The 21,629-nt window shown below is 39.4% G+C and overlaps 1 protein-coding gene across 14 annotated transcripts in view; it reads left to right on the top strand.

Annotated features, from left to right (window-relative positions):
• Positions 1 to 21,629, top strand: part of cacna1g (calcium channel, voltage-dependent, T type, alpha 1G subunit) — a 309,568-nt gene that overhangs the window by 115,344 nt on the left and 172,595 nt on the right. For all 14 annotated transcript variants that reach the window (XM_040036706.1, XM_040036709.1, XM_040036705.1 and 11 more), the window contains exon 4: positions 9,694 to 9,827. In XM_040036706.1, coding sequence (XP_039892640.1) covers positions 9,694 to 9,827 — 134 coding nt within the window. The remainder of the gene's footprint in view (positions 1 to 9,693; positions 9,828 to 21,629) is intronic.

Genomic DNA, 21,629 nt, shown 5'->3' with positions numbered 1-21,629 from the left:
ATTCAGAAAAGCAAAAACCCCAAATTAGCTGCCTGGAATGCCCATTTTGCTGCATACATTAGGGACCTACAGTACATGTACAGCCAGCTAACAAGAACATGAATACCTGAAACAGTAGTTAGTTGCAGTGCAAGCTAATCATGCAATCCATTATATAGGTGATAGCAGGACGTGAGTCAAACTTTACTTTTTACTGTCCAATCAGAAGTGAAAGATGAAGAGAAGATGAAGCTGACAGACTAAAGAGTTGAACATGTTGATGCCTTACTTCTAAAATCTACATGTCTATGCATAAGAACAATCCAGGCAACCATGATTTTAAAAATTGCTTTGGTAAACCATGCTATGAGGTGGTGCATCAACCTTGCTAAAATCAGCTTTTACGAGTTGATTCTCCAAGACTGGTGAGATTAAAGCTAACAACAAAAAAAAGGCATTTAATGTTGTTACTCTCCAGCATGGTGTTGATCAATAGGCTGTGTTGGCTGATGAGGTCACCTGGCAAGTTGTTCCTGAACAATAACTTCAGTACAGCTAGGAACGCCAACACCGCTAAAGTTAGCTAGTTTATGCTAATGCTTGAAAACAATATTTAAAATAAGTCATGTAAAAAAAATCGCACCATAGGAGTAGAGGCAGCTCAGACTTGTTCCATTAGTTGCTGTTTTGGTTGACTGCTTGTTTTCCTGAAGCTCTAAATTGGAAGTGAACAGTGTTGGCAAGTTAGCATATGACAATGAGCTCCATCATCTGCATCGATGGAAAATATGCTGGGTTGAAATAAACACCTTAAGATGACTCTTACTGTGAACTGGCACTACAAATAAAATTAATGCATTAAGATTGTCTCTGGCTAGAATTAGGTTGTCTAAGGTCTTGCAACTGTTAGCAGGAAGTACCTCAGTTTTGTGTCCTCACTTCAGAAAGTAAGGATAGTTATAGTGTTTGGGTTCCTTTATTTAATTTTAGCAACTACTTCAGCACATACAGATGTGGACCCTTGACAGTGTTATGTCAGCAACAACAGATGTTAACATTACATCCACAAATGCCCCACAAACTGTTTCATAGTTACTAGTTATGGAACTTGGCAACAAAGGAAACCACTCGAAGGTAAAGCTTTTCTTTGCCACACCTGTTCACAGGTCAGTTGGTATCTTACTTTTCAACAGTCTTGTCTGTTTTAAAAGTAATTTGACTCCCATCCTGACACGATGCTCTGCTGAGTATTTACACACAGAGGCCTGCGTTCATGTCCACAAACACATGGTACTGGTATTCGAATCACGCAAAGGAATGCCTCTGCACATCTTGATTACTCGTCAAGAGCTGCGGCACTGCACTCTTGGGTGCAATATTGTATCTAATAACTGCTTTGACACTTGAGGATTTGTGAGTGAGCCATGTCAAGTCATTAGGGAGTGTTTTAAGTGCACTCAACATTGGTGATTAAGTGCACTTAACGCATAAAGGCTCCGTTCAGGGGGTGATGAGAGGGCGTGCAATGTTGGCACCCGCTTGACGCATTGATAACACGCAATCCAGATTTCTGTACTCGCTGATGTCTGTCTGAGCCTGGCGGACACGTGTGTTTACCCCTGTTCTCAGGCAATGTGAGAAGTAACACAGGCGTTCACACACACACACACAGGGGGCTGTTAAGCTGGTGTGTGGTGCCACTGTTTAGGCTGGGAGGTTCATGAAACACTGAATCCACGTTGAAACACAGAGGACAAAAAAATGTGTTATGGGTTTAAGTGTGCCCATAAAGGGGAATTACATCTGAGAGATAGACTCACATGGTGGCATATAAACAAAGTTGAAAGTTATTATAAGCAGGTACATGAAAAATATCATAAACAGCAAATACACGCATAAATGGACCGTAGCATTACCCGCTCATGCTGTCTCACTGTAGCTGCATACGCTATGAGGTGCACTGGGAGACATAATCACAGCAATGGGGGCAGGCAGTGGGACTTCCTTGTGTCACAGAAGGAGGCAGTGGGAGAAAGAGATAAGAAGCAGACAGATGACGGAGATGGAAATTAGTGGTGGATTGCCGAGCAGGAGGAGGAGAAATGCCAGTAGTTCGCAAACAACAGGAATCCAATCCAGATGTTACTGCCAAGAGAAAAAGAATGGGTAAACGCACGAGAAACAGACAGAAGACAAAAAGCTGAGGTCCCAGCTTGGATTTATTAAAAAAACACTTTATTTATAAAAAGAAACACTTTATTTGCACGTTAGCATCTGTTGAAAAGATTAAACCAGTTTGATCACATTTATTTACATCTAGAATGAGGATTTTAAGAAAGGAACTTCGCTTTCCAGCCAGTGGAGACCTGTTGACATTGGTAGTGTTAATTAAACATAAATAAAGAGTAAATATACAAAGGGATAGTTTGAGAATTGTATTGGAGACAATCCAGGTCTTTAAAAACATAAAGAGCTTAATTTACTGCCTCTAAATTTAGGTTATTGTTCTCGGCCCTAAAAATCTTAGAAATATGGCATCCAACCAGATGCTAACTCTGGATGGCGTTGCCTTGACCTCCAGTAACACTGAAAAGCCATTTTTGAAGTCGTTTTGTCCTTCAATGTGGATGTTAAACAAATATGTCGGACTGCTTTCTTCTGTTTCCAGAGCCTGGTTCAGCTGGAGGTTTCTTGCTCATATGGGGTCATATGATTGTGAGGGGTTTCTCTGTTTTATTTTTATTATTGTTAATGTTGTTATTCCTGTAACAACATTGAATTGCTGTTACGGTGAAGAAAAGTATGTTTGCAGTATTTGTGCAAAGACTGTATGTAAAAGATGGACGTAGCCACTAGAGATGGAACTCACCAGAGTCCCAACAAGCTTCACAACGCTTCAGTAATAATGCAATATTCTTGTGATTTCTAACATGTTGCAGTACTTGGAATACTGTACTAACAAATATGCAATTTATTACCTTTTTTCAACTGCAAATGATGTCCTGCCATCAATGTTACCATAAGACAAAGTCAGTCTGATACCAGTCACCGTTGAATGGGGTCAAGTTGACAGTTGCATGCAATCTGTTTCTGATAATACAGCAATTAACTGTGTTATCTAGTCAAAAATCACATATTTGTTGCTGTCTACAATCACAAACATCCACATTTAAGAGAAATTCACATTCAGCTGTTACATTTGTGCTCAGCAGATTTCCTGTTCTATAGAAATATAAGTAGAATACAGCCAGTTAAGTTGAGAGCCCTCGACTTGTGCTCATTTACAAAGACTCATTCATACATGTTGGGAATGTGTCTGTATTTATTAGTTAGGCAGCATTTATTTACAAACTTTTGACAACCAGAGTGATCGCAGTCAGTCTGCAACTGTTTGCAGAAAGGTTGCCTCCTACCAGGCAACCTGTTATCATTCTTCTTGCATTCAAAGTGGTTGTGAGTGTGCAATATCCTCAAGCTCTAAATGTTATTTCACCGGAATACAATTTACAGGAAGGCAGTAATTTTTATTTTGTAGATGCACAGAGTTATCTGTCCTATTTTTTTTTTTTCATTTGACTGACCCATTAGCTTAGAGGTAGCTGCGTCAAGCTAAGTATGTCCAGTTTTGTTTTTTTGGTTTAACGGATTTAATGTAAGTTTGTGAGTTAGTGGTTGAGACCTCTTATTCATGGTATTCCCAGAGTATTTTAACTACATGGTCACCATGCAATTAATTTTAAGCCTCAATAATCTTTAATAAATAATCTTTAATCTTCAATAGCTATAAAAATCAATCACCTACATATTAGTCAGAAAGGTGAAAACTGCTTTGTATGGCAGTCTTTAAGCATTGCATCTGCTCTAAAGTTGGAAAGTTTTTCACAAAAAGAGTCTATGGGGATTGGAACCATCAGAGGTTCATCCCCACTGTCGTCATTCCTCAGCCCGGGAGGACGCTGCTTGGATTCATATGAAAATGCTGTGCTAATGCATGCACGGCGTCTGTATTATCATGAACACGTGCATGCAGGCAGAAAAGGGTCAACATTCTGTACATTTGAATATGTGTAATAGGTTTACATTTGACTAATTAATTGCTACTTAATCATAAACAATCCCATAGAGAGAGTTTAAAGTACAAAGCTTTTACAATAGCTGTTATAAACAGTCTGTGTCTGGTTAGTCTTTACAGGGTCTGTCTGGTGCCCAGGAAGTGAAGGCTTTTCCATATCTGGCAGCAGCCACAGTGCTTTGTTTGGAATAAATATAGAAGGATGAAGAGCGTTACCTGCCACCTACGCAATATCAAAAGACAAAGACTTTACAGTACAGCCAGCACTCTTTCTATTGGCAAATGATCTCTGGAAAATGAAGGGCAAAAGCAACGTAGCAATGAACAGAATGAGCAACAGCAGTGCATGCAAAACATGAATGAAATGTTGGCCCTGTTAGGACTGTTTTTTAAACTGTGATACGCCCATTAATTGGTTTCAATTTGCCAAAGGATACTGTATGACTCGGGTCGCTACTTTTATTTCAGCCATATTTTGATTTGATTTTCTCACATACCCCACCACTCCCAGCCGCCGCAAGTTCTCCCGCTGCCATTCGTTGGTCCATTTCACACTTTTGTGGCTGTCACGCCGAATGAAAGCCAATTTCGTGACGCCCGTCTGAACTGGAATTAGGCCGGATGATATGACATAATTAACTTTTTTGCTTTGTTTTCCCCTAATGTGAAAGTCCCATTATTCTTTGGACGCGTGCCAAAAAGTTTGCAGAGAATTTAAAGTGGGGTTAAAGTATTCTGTCTGTCTCTTTAAGTCTCTTCCCGGCGAGAGGATGCAGTGGAGGGTAAAAATTAGGGAGTGTGTGAGCAGTGAGCCGTTCACCACAGGTCACTGGTGTCTATTCCCTCAGAGGCAGACGCGTTTGTGTGTTCGTGTGTGTGTTCGTGTGTGTGTTCGTGTGCGTGTTAGGCTTCTCTGGTCTCCGCATGGACGTACAGCCAGTGAACCACAGTGGCACACCGCGCACAGAGCGACACATTTTCTTTCTAGTAAACACGCAGCTTTAGAGGAAACCTCAGAGACTTGCTTCGATGCCTGCGATTGATGTAGTACCTGCACGGCTTTGGCTGCATGTTTGGACATCGCATCTCATCGTGTTCATCGAGACCACGCTCCACTGATGTGTAATACAAGTTTTGGTAAATCAATATCCAGATTGCAGAGCTTGTAATCGTGTACTGCACCACCAGAACTGTACGCTCCAGTGGGATCGCCTCACGCCAGCGTGTCCTATTGACTTTGATGAATATGAATGTGTGTGTGTGTGTGTGTGTGTGTGTAGGCCTGGTTGGATCAAACACTAGAGAAGATTGAGCTGGCTGACATCCGCTCAGTGTCACTTTAAAGAGTCCCCAAAGGCTTGGTCTCATGTTGTATTTGTTCCAGTATGCATGAACACTGTACATTATCATGACTGTGTGCTGTGCGTCTTTAGTTGGATGTGTTAAAACCTGTGTGTGTGTGCGTGTTTGTGAGAGAGATTGGGAGACTTAACAGAGTCATAACAGGGGTTTCTTATGTTACAGACTCTGCAGGCATGCATTGACTGTCTAACGTAAAATAGATGAGTTATTACTCCCCGGTGGAGACAGGAGAAATGGGTCCTTTCAGCAGAATAAAACAGAACGGAGATGGAAAGATGGGGTGTTAGAGGAGAAAGCAATTCAGTCGTTTGAGGCTCAGCGTGGCGGTAAATGTCTCTGCTCTTCCTCATTTCACACAACGCTTATTTTCTTTTGGTCATGCATCTCGGGTTGTAACATCTGTCAATAGCTGGACCGTCATGTTGTTTCTTCCGACAGGCTGTTGCTCCCTGTTATCTAACGGCTCTATATGCAAAGCATTTTGGGGCAGAAAGACGACTAAAAGGGCACAATGGAGCTTTCGTATGTAGCCTTTATGTAGGCGTACGTAAACCCTTCACAGCTAGTTATGCATGACGAAATCAGAGTAAACGCATAGTTATTTTAAGTTTCACTGGAGTTGTGTGATTCAGCATACAGTACGATGTAATTTTGCTGAAATCAAAATCTCAGGTCAAGTCAACAATAGAAGGCTGAACTTGAAGGGTTGTCAAAGAGATAAATCCTTGTTTATGTTTCTCTAATATACATTGTATGAGAGTTCTCTTGAGCTACATGATGGTGTCATTTGGGGCTTGAGGTTGAACTGAGTGAAACTCCTCCTCATGTCAGTGTAGAGAAGTTGAATTAGATATATCTGAGATATTTTAATAAAGGAGGATGAAGTGCAATTTCAACAATACATCTAGGTTTGTCTGTGTGATAAAGAAATGGAATAACTCTAAAACAGTTTCCTGCTGACTGGTATCAAAGCTTTTCGACTAAAGCACGGCGGCCGTCTTGTTAATTCTGGTCCTGATTAGAATCTAGAAGCACTATAAAAGACTATATGTGCCGCGGTATGACAGGTTGCTAACATATAAGTGTGTTTTTCTCAGTCAGATCCGCCACTCCTCATCACAGTGAGAATTCAACAAGTACTGTCTATCTTTTATATACGGTCTATGATTGGCCCTATAATTCCTATTTGATGCTACTGCTCAAAACAAGGCCTCAGGTTTCAGGCCGTAAACAAATACTCCATGACAATATATCTATATAATCCACATCATACTATCACATGTCAGTTTATGGCCAGTCTGGTCCCTTTCATAGAAGAGTTCCAGCATCCAGACAGTTCAGATTAAATTTAGATCAAACACTGAACACAATGTTTTGGGGTTTTTTTCTTCTGTCTTTTCTTTTGGGAGATTATGCATCACTAAGCAATCTGCTCTGAGGCTCGTCTGCCTCTTTGGAGTCAATGAGTGGTGCGTAAAACATCTGGAGTGATGTATGGTCAGCATTAGGGAGTGAACCCGGGGCAGTTATTTGTTCCACAGCCGTCTGATAGGTTGTAACCCTGGAAATAGCAGTGTGACCCTTGTGTGTTGAGCATGGGGCGAGGTTTTAGGGTTTTTTTATGCAGACGACATGAATGATTTCCAAAAATAGAACTGAATAAGATTTGAAATTGTAAACAGACTCGCATGCATCGATTCCCACGTGAATCTCCATGTTTTACTTGCAGTGAACTTTGGCGCTAGCTTCTCTTTAAGCTAACAGGATTTGATATATTTATACATTTCTCTCTTCATCTTTGGAATGACTCATGTATCAGTGGGTGTCCTGAACCTTGATCTCCTTCCAGAAATTTTCTTGATTTCCTCTTTATTTTTTTATTTTACTTTGAGCTGTATCCTTTCCCCTTCTCATTTCCGACTCTTCCTCCCTCCCGTTCATTTATTTATTGATTTTCATATTTTGAGAGTCAAAGTTCTCTTCTTGTACTTTCCTGTCCTCATTCCTCCGCTTGTTTTTGTCTGGAGTCCAGTTTGATAATGATTTGGAGTACCAAGGCTCAGTCAGAGAGCCAGACAGACAGTAATGAGGGCAGGAATACTGATTAATGCAATCAGCGGTTTGTGTTGACTGAATGACGTTTCTAGCTCGAGTCTCAGTTAAGGACGAAAAGGTGCATCTTTCTTCACCTTTAGACAATAATTCTGATGGTAAAGGAGCCAAACGGGACAGACATCATTAGTCCCAGGGTCCATTTTGGATGTCGAGCATCTGAGTTGCTGAAGTGCCCTTAAGCAAAACATTAAATCCTTGGCAGCTCCAAGGAGGTTGTTATCTCTTTCTTGAGCCATGGGGAGCCTGACCTTCTAGAGACAGGCTAAAGAGAAAAGAGGATCCCTCTGCATGAATTAATAAAATATCACACTCCTGTCAAAGGTTCTCAGTGGGATATTTTTAAACATCAAACAGATTGTATGACTAATATTAGAGCCGGAGTCTGGCGTGAATGTCGGCCACTAAAGTAGCAAGAAAGTGCTGTATGGGAATGCAGATACTCTCCATCAGGAGAACTGTCATGAAGGTGCGTATATAGAAGTGTATTATAGACATATTAAAGTTGTCTACAGACATTCACAGACCCCCGTAGGTTGAAGCCTGCTGACACTTACTTGTAGTTGTAAGTATATTTTCTTTGTTCCCTGGTGTTTTGTTTTGCCATGGTGTGGTGTAGAGCCTAATAAAGCAAGCCTTTATTGGATTATTTTCCTCTGAATTCACCAAATCCAAAACAAGAACAGAGATCCAAGAGAACATGAGGAGTGAAAGTGAAAAAAGGAAAAAGCACTACAGGGAGTTAAATGGATGATCTGACAAAAGACGAAAAGAAAAGATGTTATATACAAAAGAGATTGATTAGTGACACAAGAAAGGAACCAGACACAGGGGAAAGCAGTCAAGAACAGCTGAAAGTAGTCAATCACACAGGAGGGAAACAAAAGCAGGAAACCTTAAAACAAAATTAAATGGGAAAGAATTGAGCACTGACTGAGACTTAAAAATTAATAAAAGGGAAAATAAAAACCAACAATCAACAAGACAGAGGCCAGTCGATGTTAGGGGAAAACAGTGGTTTGAGACCAGAATTATTTCAACCACATTAGTGCTTGGGATCTCATTGGCTTTGAAAATGGATACCAGGTCTGCAACCAGTTGCTGTCTTTAAATCATCTTTGGCACATCAAGAACGCTATAAAACGACAATAAGATGCAGTCAGTCTGCTGACATTTTGCAACTTATTGGGGACAAGTTGGCAAATGGTGCAGTTATGTACAAACATTTGCAAAGCTGATCGTTTTGCTTGCCACCAGGCGATGAGGTAGATCGCCTCATCTCCTTGCAATCAGTCTCAGACTGTTCCACTTTTTCTCAGTCACAAGGATGTTGCTATCCTATTTTGAACCTAGTCTAACGGAGCCATTAAGCAAAAATAAATAAATAAGAGAATTACAAGAAAATACCAGATCTATAACAGGTTTCTGTTATTTTTGACAATCCTGTCGCAGAGAACCACTTCTCTAGCACCTCCATATGGTTATCAGCCATATTTGAGTAAAATATCCAGCCCCTACTTAAGTCTTGCTTGTAAAACACTCCTATTTGGTAAATGTCACTGTCATTACATTTCTAACACACTTGTTGTGGGCAAAACACACCTGATTAGGATGTTTAGAGGTGAAGGTGAGATGTCACATCATGATTTGACACAATTACATAGTTAACCTTACTGGGTGTGCTTAAATACCATTGTATAATATATAATGGTAACTGTCGTAATATGGATGCATGTAAGCCTAAACTACAGTCTTTTCTAAACCAAACCTAGTAGCCTAAATCTGAAATTTAATCTGCTCGCCAAAGGATGAACCATACATTAATAGATTTGGTGATCCTCAACAGAAGGTCAAAAGTCAACGTAGATCAAGTCACAAAATCAAATTACAAATGCAAATCAAAATAAAATGGCCTAGCATAGCATGTTAGCATCACATTAATATTACTCTCTGCAAAATTGAAGACTTTGAATGATGTTTATTTGAAAAACAATGACCATCAATACATATCGGATCTTGGTCCAGTATTTGGATCATCACATTTAAGGTATATTTTCAAAGAAAACTACTGTCAGACATGATTGCCTCTTAATCAACCACAGCTTTGCAGTTCTCATAACTCACTTACATCATACGCCTTGTATTTTTGTCTCTTTGTGTCTATGCAGGATTTTGATGACTTCATCTTTGCATTCTTTGCCATCGAGATGGTGATCAAGATGGTGGCTCTAGGGATTTTTGGCAAGAAGTGTTACCTTGGAGACACGTGGAACCGTTTGGATTTCTTCATAGTGTTGGCTGGGTGAGTTACACAATTACACTCGCAAACACAAACACACAGGTGGCCAAGCATAACCGTGCATAAACACCGGAGGCTCGCGCAAGGAGCAGCACGCACACATGCAACGAATTTGGACAATAATCAATGTGCAAGGCGGAATCTGGGAAAGCGGTGACAGATTCAAGAACAAGGATAGAATCTGGGGAGCACAAAAAGATGTTTTGAGCTTCTAGATGTAATTGTGTCACAGGAAGCCAAGACGCTGCAGGCAGAGGATCAAACAGTATTAGATTTGAAGCATGAACCTGGTAGAGCAAGCCTTCTAACTCGCACGAGCTTTGCTGGATTTGCCCTTAAATAAATTTACTTTAAGTATTCCGTTAGAGGCTTTTAACTTGAAATCAATACCACGAACCCTCTTAAATTCTTTAGTGCTCAGATTGTGTAGAAGCTGATGAATGCATGTCGATTTCTTTTCTAATTATTATTATTTCAACTTTTACAGCACTTACAAATCTGCCCTTGCTCTATAGCACATTTATATACATTTTAATTACTATACCGCGCTCATAAAATCAAGCGACACATGCCCACACACCAATGCACACACACTGTAATTTGATTAAACATGTTACAGAACATAGCCTGCTGCTTTCAGTCTGACATTTTCATCATACTACATCCCCCGCTGGTTTATAATGCCATCCTTCTGCCACAGCTTCTGTTGTCCATCAGTGGAAACGGGACACATTTCCTTTTGTGTGTGTGTGTGTGCGCGTGAGTGCACATTGTCCTTAAGCATATACATATATATATATGTGTGTGTGTGTGTGTGTGTGTGTGTGTGTGTGTGTGTGTGTGTGTGTGTGTGTGTGCATACTGTATATAGAGATATAGAGAGAGCGAGATCATTCCCTTTATTTTACACTGAGCTACTGTTCCACAACTGAAGTGATGCCTTGGGTTATGTCTGCTCTCAGCTCACATTCAGTTAATTCCCGTGGTTTCCTTTCACTCCTCTTCTCTCTACCTGAATCATATACGTGAGTGGAAGCCTTTATATGATTATGGTAAGAGCTGCGTCCTTCTCGGTCATCATGACTCAGGGAGAATCTGACTCAGTGCCAATGCAACAGAAGGAACTTGATGGGAAACACCTCAGCGTTTGATACGGAGGCATTTATCTCCTGAGTGATGGGGAGGTCGTTAAAAGCAGCTCAGGCTATAGCAGCGGCTGAAACATCTGCGGGGGTGACATTGCATCGTTGCAGGGAAGGCTGTATCCTGTATCCTAGGATATCGCATAGGATTACGCATCTGCTGAAGTATTCCAGTGTGAATTTTTGTATACGACTTTTGTAATACATAACCCAGTTTATTTTTATTGCTTGTATAATCTTTTATTATTTTTCCAAGCATACATGGAACAGCAGACATCCCACAAAAACCTGAAACCTGAAACAGAGAGAGACATCTACATACCGGAAACAATTCATTTAATTAATCAGTTGTAAAATTTATGGCCCATATTAAATGCACAATTTTAATTTTAACTGGTTGATTTTAGCTGTGTGTAATAAAAGTAGTGGAATGAAAATCAGGTCCTGCTTTGCATGCAATCAGTTGATTGAAAATCCACTATCAGCTGAAATCACCCGCAAACCTCTGTTGGAGACAAACTTCCCTAATCCCGATCAAGGGTTCAGTCAGAACCTCTACATTCAAAAAATGCTTTTTTTTTAATTTACGGTATAGATAGATAGATAGATAGATAGATAGATAGATAGATAGATATTTGCATATATGAAAGAGCAACATTTTATCAAATGCAACATGAAATTTAGATTGTGTAAAATGCAGGTTGCAAAGCAGCTTGCAGATATGTAATACCCTATCTGAAGTAATATCTATATTTAGTGGGATGATAAAATTCAAAAAGCATAACCTCTGAATTGGAATACATATTGTTATGTGAAACCAGTACAAGTAACTTGAAACTTTAACTTTTGGACTTAAGTATGCACTGTCACAGATCTTGTATGCATTGTGCTTTTGTCCTCCATTGCTGCTGAACTAGAATATAAAAAGGGAAATGTTCAAAAATCGTGCTAGGATATATCCTAGGATATATGTGCACATATCACAATCATGGACAGACTGTGATTAAGGTGGTTTGGTCTTGCAGCCTGCCCTCGCAAGTGTTAAGGATCTTGGTTTCCGGAAGAATAATTGATGGAAATGTTTGGCATCAGAAGAGTGTGTGTTTTTATCAGAGCATGCACAATATGGAAAGTGGCAGAAAACCAGCCTTATTTGCATGTCTGTAGCTGATGGTGTCTGCACGTATGTTGGCTTACATCACACAGTGTGGGCGTTGAGTGTATGTTAATATGTTTAGCTGTTTTCATGGGTTCTAGTATTTCTGAACAAAAAAAAAAAAAAAAATCTCATCTGTATGGAGAGCCCCCAGACTTGCAGAGACAATGGTAACCAAGGTAACGGCTGGTTGTCGAGCATTTGATATATCCTGGCAACAGTTGTTAAGTCTGCGGAGGAAGGCTCTGATGAACTGTTTGTTTCTTTCCTAGACGATAATTACAGCTAAGCTGCTTTTTCAGCAGGTCTGGACTGTCTTCTGCTAATCACCTCCCTGTCAGGAGGGAATGATGGAGGGATGGCTCCACAGAGCAGGTGGAAGGTGTAGAAAGGCAGATAGATGTGCAGGGGAAGAGTTTCTGATTTGTGAAAGCAGAGTGTTAAATAGATACCGTACCGCATTTGCATGATAAAGAGGGAGACTAGTACATTGGAGCTTTCTGTCTTAATATGTTCAGAATCATTTGCATGGGACTTGAACGCAACAGCATTTGTACAAAATGTGAATGGTAGATGGGTGTTGTTTTATTTCTTTCTGTTTCAGAGCATGAAGAAAAGTCAGTGTAGTCACATTGAATGTGCCAGACCTGACCTAACCACAGACCGTATATAAAAGATTGGAAGTAGATACCCTGACATTACCCACTGGTTAGTTAACCCTGGACATTTTCACTGTCACCCTCTTGGTGTTTTGAAATTGAGGGGAAACAGCACGTTCATGTGGTTTTGAGTCTAGTCGTAGTTTGAGTTGAGTTTCTAAACTGGTCATCAGCATTTACTGAGGTTACGGAACACACAATCTGAGGGTCGTTTCCCCACAGACTTCTATACAACAAGACTTATTTTTGTAACTAGAAGAGTCGTCTCCTACTGGACACTGACATTAATGCTGGTTTAAATACTTGTACATGGAGCATGGGGTGGCCCTGGTTGCTATACCGCACAGTCTTTGATTAACGGCTTGTGATTTTCAAGTAGCCGAAGTCATGGGTAATCAACTTCAAAATGAATTTAATATTCAATTTAATATCACCCAGAGCTGGGTAGCATGGCTGTGTGGTGGCTAGCACTGTTGCCTCTCAGGGGCTGTTCTGTTTGTGTTTGTGTGGGTTCTCTCTGGGTCCAAACACATGCACAGGTATGTCAGTTGATGATTCAAAGTTGGCACTCAGTGTGAATGATTGTCTGTTCCTATGTGTTAGCCTTGTAATTGATTGGCAACCTGTAGCTGGGATAGTACTCTAATGCTGAATTGAAGAAGCAGATGAAGTTAATGAATGACCTAATGTTAGCAACTAAGCCCATAAACTCATAAGGCAGAGTTTACTGAGGTCGGTGAGGAAAGGAACCCAAGCACTATTTTCCCATAGGCTTTTTGAACTGAGATCTGCTCAGACAGCTTGTCTTTCCACCCAACCCTGAATAAGTGGTAGAAAATAGATGGATGAGTTCTATACAACTCAGAATCTTTTGCAGCTTCCAAGGTTGGCACCTGTTAGTCATTAAAAATAATGGAGTAAGATACTTTGGTGTTGGCTTCACTTTTCAGACCTGGAACATATGCTCATTTTCTATCCTATGCAAGGATGCTAAGTCCATCTTTTACTATATATAGGTTTGTTGAATTGAATTCCATTTTATTTCAATGGTGCCAAATCACAACAGTCGCCTCAAGGCGCTTTATATTGTAAGGTAGACCCTACAATACTACATACAGAGAAAAACCCAACAATCATATGATCCTCTATTAGCAAGCACTTTGGCGACATTGGGAAGGAAAAACTCCCTTTTAACAGGAAGAGACCTCCAGCAGATGCAGGGGATATCTGCCACGACCAGTGGGGTGAGAGAAGGAAGACAGAGCAAAAGATGAACCAGAGATTAATAACAAAAATAATTCAGTGCAGAGAGGTCTATTAACACATAGTGAGTGAGAAAGGTAACTACATAGGTGTATAATTCCATGTTTCACTAATATCCATGCACCTTTAACCTATCAAACCTAAACTCATCATCATATGTATGGCAACTGTACTTTTAGCCCTGAGAGAACTGATAGTAAACAAGCAAAGCTCTGCACTATAGTTCGAGAGCCAGCTGTGGAGTAAATTACCCGATAAGGGGGGTGTTTTCATTTATTTATGAATTTATTTATTGATTGCTGCAGTAGAGGCCCAATCGATAGCTAAGGGAGTGCAGTGGCACTTACTGTAGCAGACAGGCTATCCTATCAGTACATCACCCTGTCTTTACACTCTCACTGCGGTGGTGATTCCACCCAGAGAGACAGAAAGGGGGTAATGAGGGGAGCAGGGAGGGGACAGGAGGAAGGGCAGACAGAGAAGACGAAGGGAAGCGAGGCAGAGGCAGTCAGGTCGATGCCTTCGTTGGACGCCCTTAATATTTAATCTGGTTTGATGCTTGAAGAGTCTTTGGATGAAAATACTGACACTACTTGTACAGTTCACCATGGATAACTTTTCAGTGTAACTTATAACTTCTGCTGAAAAAAAGACTTTTTAAATATGCAATTTTTCTGAAATTACCCATAAAGTGGCAGTTAAATGAAATAAAACATGTAATATCTCGCCTTTAATCATGCACTATTGTACACTGCCACAATTGAAGTCATTACATTGGATTCAAAATCAACATGCTGGCAATGTATGCAATCACTGCCTTCATCCACCGCTAGCGCTACATCATTTCTGACCTCCACCATTGTGTTACAGCTGCAAATATACTATTTTCTTGTCAGTTACTGTAATCTAAACCCTTTCTGGTATTCCATGAATAATGGCTGTCCTGTCTACTTTTGATGACAGTCCGGAGGAGATTCTAATACCCACTTTAAATGACAGATCTGCGTCCACAGCAGAACATTTTAAGCCGCTGTCATTGTTATATTCCGAAATACATGACAACACTGCTGGTGGAAGTTGAAGTAAGAGCTGTGAAATAAATTTGGCCCCTGGAGACTACAAACATTTACACCTGTTGATTTGTCATTTCATTTCTATCTTTTGGCACAGTTGAAGGAAGTATTTTAAAAGCACGAAATAAATACTATTTAATTTTGAGACTCTTTATTGGCTCAGCCACACTAGAGTAAAAATAGGATGGCAATCTCCTTGTGGCTAGGAAAACTCAATGGTTGCCTGCAAAATAAAAACTTAAATGTTTTTGTTTTGCTTTTGGAGATGGATGGCAAGTAGCTGCAGAAACCAACTTGTCCAGATGGTTAACGGTGTTCCACGCGCAACCTCGGGGCAAAGAGCTGGTCAAACGCAAGAATCGTGGTCCAACTTACACTGGCAACAATCGCTCTTAGGCAGTTTGGCAAAGATTTTCAAATAACTGAATTTATATGTACAAATTTAATTATATAGATTTATAGATACATTTATTACCAAAAAAAAAATGATATATGCATGGATGGATTAGGGCTGGAATACATGGCATCTGCAATCAGTCTCAATGTGCCTGTGCCAATGAGCACAAACGATTGCAAACTGGTTGTATTTTGGTTAGTTTCTTTTATAAATGTGAGATTGCTGAGCTCCTGTGTGATTTTTATAGGATAATTGCTAACCTGCAGCAACTATGTCACTATTTGTCACTACATACTGCCTCGACTCTGAATGTAAGCGCTTAATGTGAAAATCTAGTTAATATGAATTTTTTTGTATGCAGAAACAAATAGCTTTCCAACAGACAGCAACAGATTTGCAGTTTTCAGCAATCACAGACAGATTTCATATAGTTGCCAACAGAGGCGGAGCCAGACATTTGAAACACCCGGGGCTTATCCCTAAAGGGTAGTATGCATGTGGGATTTTTTTTTTTTTTTTTTTTTTGTGGGGGGGGTGTAGAAATGACTGAAAGATTAATTGGCTCTGTTTTGAGTTTTGTTCAAAAAAGAATGACTTCATATAGGAAAAAAATATATCACATATGCAGGACACCTTAAGCTAGGTTTTTAATTAAGCAGTGAGGCAGAACAAAGTCAGGGCTGTATCAAGACACAGGGACTAAACCCCAATTCAACCAGACCCAGAACTGATCCGGAATTAAAACAGGATTACAACAGTTCAAAATCAGGACTACTGAGGACTTAACCAAGACAGAACAAGAATCAGAACTAGATGACAGTAGCACTAAAAATCATCATAGACCTGCACTACACAGCAAATTCAAAAGTGTTAAATGTTTTGGTGTTAATAGTCTTCTTGCAAAAGTAGAGTTAATTTTACTCTAAGCAGAGTCACATTCTTTTAATGTAACTCTGAGGTGTAAAATGATAGTAGTTAAAATCGAGTGTTAAAAATGAGTGTTTCTCTGTCAAATCTGGAGGTGTTACAATGGAAACATTAACTCTTGACCTCTTAACTCTGAACTCCTACAGGGGCTATGACACCAATAGAGTAAATTCACAGACTCCGCCCCCAGCACGGCTCCAATCGAAGCTGAAGTGAAGCCGTTTTAGAACATTTTGCTCTACATATTTGAGTTGTTTGCCATGCTTGGTAAGTCATTTTTTCAAAGATTGTTTCAATTATTATTATGAGCTTTTACTTCTGTGGCTCTTTGGAGTTGAGACAAAGCTGTGTGAAAGGCATTAGCCATGTTGCTCGCTGATAGCATAATATTCTGTTTTAGCTAGCTGAAAGGTATTGTTTGCAGGCAAATACCACAGCCTTGAAAAAAAGCTTGCATGTGAATTTTCAGTCAAACTTTTGGTCAAATACACCTAAAACAATGTCTAGAATGTGAAATGTTGGTATAATGGGGCTACTTGAAGCCTGAAAACGATCGCCCATAAAAAAAAATAAAAAAAACCCACACGAGCAAACAGCAGTAGCAGGCGTCCTGACTGGATTCTTACGTTAGCATAGATCCCTCCAGAGTTTTGTGCACACGGTTTAGGTAAAAATTAAAAAGATTGAGGTTTTACATTTAATTCAGTATTACCTGTTGCCTGTGTCTTTGTCTTTTGGGAAAATACTTTACACAAGTAATAGCTCAAAGAGGATTCCTTTTTTTTTTTACTGTGCTGCAATTGTTTACTGGATTATTTGTGCCATTAATTAGTGTCAACTAATTTTTATTCAATCTCCGCACAGGATATGCTTGTGAAGATGGAATATGGGGGAGAGCAGAAGTGCGTTAAAGTTCCACAAAGGGATGAATGAAGGACATGCATATTGTATTGAAGAAATAAGTGTTGAGAATGCTGTTATTTGCATTTACCAGCTCACCTATGTCAGACCTTTTGATAAACAAAATTCTAATGAAAGTGAGAACATGTATACTGTTACATCTTTCAGAAAATGTTTTGAAATTGTGGTGCACAGTTCAGAATAAATGTTTTTCAAAAACCATTGCATCTTTTTAGTAAATGTTTATTTCCAAAAGAAATTTTATAGAAGTTCAGAACAGTAAAATTCCCGCTTTTTAGAATGAATTAGAAGATAACTCTTACGTAGTTAAACTAAAATACTCTTTGAGAGTTAATATATAAACTCTTAACACCAAGTGTTAAATTATCAACTCCAGACAGATTTGGTGTTTAACACTAAATCAGAGTTAACGTACCAACTCTCCAAAAAGAGTTAAATTAACACTCTCTGGTGTGGACCCATATAGACACTTTAATAGTGTTGAAATCAAATCCGACAGTGTTAATTTGGACATGCTGGATTTGCTGTGTACACTTATTTTTTTAATTCTACCAAAGTCCACTATTTAGACTGAGAAAAGTTTATATAATTATTTCGCCTTGTTGTGCAAACAAGCCTGCATAACTTAATAAATATAGAATTTGAAAAATAACAAACCTAAAAAGAAACACTAGGTACGAGATACATGAGGACCTATGATACGGTGATACTTTTGGTAAACAACCATTTGACTAACATGTGTGTCTCACCTGCTCTTGTTCATCTCTGTTCTGTCCTCATTCTCCATCTCCCTCTCTGTTCCTCTCTCTCCCTCTCTGTTCCTCTGTCTCCCTCTCTGTTCCTCTCTCTCCCTCTTTGTGCTGACAATCATCAAATATACAGTTGAAACCAGATATTTACACACTCTTCAGATCAAAACACTTTTTTAATTGTAACATCAAATCAGAGTAAATGTTTATTTTTTTAGATTGATAAATATAAAAACATATTTGTTAACTTTAAGAGTAAAGAGAGAAACTATCTGTATTTCTTAATTGTAAATGGCACCAAATTGTATTCAAAATTGAGCCACACTTATGGAGCTCCACAGTTCTTTTTCTGGTGTTTTGGTTGACATCGCTTGATTTTCCCATGTCAAAGAAACAGACTCTGTGTTTTGCCTTATATGCATCCACAGCTGTGCCACCAATTTACTCACATGGACTCTACTGACCTATCAGAAGCTTCTTCAGCTCAGAACAGAAACGTCTGGAGTTTCTTATTAATTAACAATAAACTTAGTGTATATGTACTCCTAAATTTGATGAAAGTGATAAAAAATAGAAGCTCTGTCTCTCTTTATTCTGACATTTAACTAATTCAAAAGATATTTCAATATTTATTTATCCAAAACAAAACAAGTTTACTCTAAATTGATGTTGTACAGTAAAAAAATGTTCTTGTGTTTTCCATAAAGTGTATGTAAATATCTGGTTTCAACTGTGAATATAATGCTGTGTATTGAAATTCCTCTTGTTTTGCATAGAAGAATACTGAACAACATACAAAACATAATATATAAAATAACATCTACCAGAGTTTTTTCTTTGAAAGAAGCCCCTTATGTCCCTTCTTGTATATCAGTGCATTACTGAAACCGATTTATTTAGCCGTGGAGGGAAACAACTGAAAATATGAAATAAACACATGTAAGCTAAGACTCTCTAAAGAAACAGCATTGTTGTTGTTGTTGTTCGGCTTTTCATTTCGCAATTTGTTGATTCACTTGAAGAGCAAGTAACATAATATGGGTCAAGTGATCAGTTTGATATCAATCTTTCGTGATTTCGTGATCATATTTACATTATTTGTACAGTACGAATGATTTGCTTTGGTACCTGCTCAAACTTCAGTTCTCCTCTGTCTGCCTGGCTGCGCTTCTCCAACAGCGCACTCGCAGGCAGCAGCTCCCCGCCCCGCTTAGTGTCTGAGCTCGGATCATACCAATATTAGGGGGGATTTACGCACAGTTGTAAATTCCCACAGTGTGCACTATGTGCTTTGAATATTGTGTGTAGTTTTTGTTTTATACAGTTGTCAGCCAGGCATCTAGCTATGAAAAAATTACACTCCAAAAGACCCCGGGCTTCTGAAAAAACAACCCGGGCTTAAGCCCAGTAAGCCACCCCCACGCTCCGCCACTGGTTGCCAACTTGACTTCACTCAGTCACAGACCGACAGCAGAAGCACTCTGTCTCACAGAGATGGCAGCAATTTGGGTTGTGCTGGGATCTCCAACCACCGTCCCCAGCCTGACTGTAGCAAGATGGCCAGATCATTTTGTGCTTGTAAAGCACCACTTTTTGTGCTTTACATAATGTGCAACCAAGGTGAAATTGACAGAACATCAGAAGGATTCCATGTGTTCTGTCAGTGAGACCAGAAGTAAAGCTTTCAGAAAACCCCAAAGTATGGGCAGGCTTTACCATCATCTATGAGAGTAGGCTTACAAAAACAATCACTGGCAAACTTGGGAGGCAGAGTGTTATATACATGTAATGTTACATACAATATATAATTTAGAGCAGGATGTGGAATTTATGTATTTATTTTATTAAAAAGGCTTTTATAAAAGCTGTGGGGTTCATGTATATGCAAGCTGAGCTCAAACGGGAGTGACGGCATCTACCTGCTACAGATCAGAGTGGAGAATTAGTCATGAGCAACTTCAGAGATGTAGAAGGACAGAAGCTGCACTGGTATTTTTTGAGCTAGTTTTAGATTGACTGGACATTTTCTCCCCCTTTGGTTCTGACTAGATATGCAAGGCTTAAAGAGATGTTCATTTCAAGGTTATGGACTCTACTAGAGGAGCTTTGGCAGATCATTAAGAAAATCCCTATTCATCGTATCTATGGCCTCAGGGCAGCATTTATGTTATCCCACTGTCTGACACAAGCTCCTCTGATAGGCTGCCCCTCGCAAACAAAACATCTGAATAGTGGCTGTGTGCCTGAGTTGACCACATTAAGGATTTGAGCTTTCAAATCACTATAAAGTCTGAAAGCACTCGCACATAGTGTAACCTCAGTGTTTTAAGAGACAATAAGGAAAAGCGTAATAGTTCCATTTAAGCAGAGTAGTATAAAAGAAGCCCACATTTACAGTCAATTAAAAGACGCTGTCCTCCCGATGAAAGTCAGAGGAGTCAAATTTATTCAAATAGTAGAGTTCAGAAAACATTGTGCAGTCTACTAGCCATTATCTTGACCACAATCAATCCATAAAGGTAATTATATGGAGGTATCACTGTGCTGATGCTTTAAAATGCAAGCTGAGCACCTTTAACTGGCTTTAAATACTTTAAAGCATCCTCTTGGATTTCAGACTTCACACTAAAAAGAAGAGAAGAGAGAGAACCATTTTTTTCCCTGAGCATCGACTGCTTTCTTCTCGTTATGATTTATTGATGACACTTTGGATCCGATCCAGCTGACGAAAAAAAGAGCGTGAGGATGGAGGAGAGAAGGCGATGTGAGGCACAGAGAGAGGTGGCTGAAGATGTCTGGAGGGAGACAAAGTGAGAAAGGCCGATGGAGGGACAGACGTTGGAAGAGGTCAAAAAAGTAAAAATAAAAAACACTCAAGGTGAAACAGGAAGACAAGCATTAGTGAGCGAGTTGGTGAAGAAGCTGGATGCATTTTTTAAACCTTAATAAAGTTTTTTTGTTACAATTTTAAATATGCTCATCTGCTTTTGAGAAAATCAATATCAGCTTCACACCTTTGGGTTCAGCACAGACAAATGAAGCGTTCCTCGTTGCTTTGATTTCAATAAATTTAGTGTGTACGGTTAGGATGACTGGACCCGCTGAGCGTAGGCGAGCTGATTAACTAGTATTCTAGCCACTGGCCTAAATACTAATAAGCATCCCTATCTGTGAGGAATACAGGCATTTCTACCTTTATGTGAAATAATTCCCCATGCTTAAATTTTCAGTTAATAAGCCTTTCATGGAGCTGTGCTGCTGCCAGTTATTTGGTGCCTTGAAGGCGTCTTCTTTTCTTAAGCTCATATTTTGAATGATGTTCTGTTCAAGTTAAATACTTTAGTGATTATTATTATTTAGAGCTTCCAGCAAACCAGAATTTTATCATTCAAATCAAATTCATCTTTCTTATCTTTTTTCTTTCAATTCATGACTGTATGGGAACTTATGCTAGCTGTCACAGGGTGAAAGGCAGGAAACTGGATAGCATTCATGCTATCAGAGGGCTAACACTCACA

The sequence above is a fragment of the Simochromis diagramma genome, unplaced genomic scaffold, assembly GCF_900408965.1.
Source record: "Simochromis diagramma unplaced genomic scaffold, fSimDia1.1 OVJJ01000371.1, whole genome shotgun sequence".
In the NCBI taxonomy this organism is placed as follows: domain Eukaryota; kingdom Metazoa; phylum Chordata; class Actinopteri; order Cichliformes; family Cichlidae; genus Simochromis; species Simochromis diagramma.
This window is presented reverse-complemented; position numbering and strand designations above follow the sequence as displayed.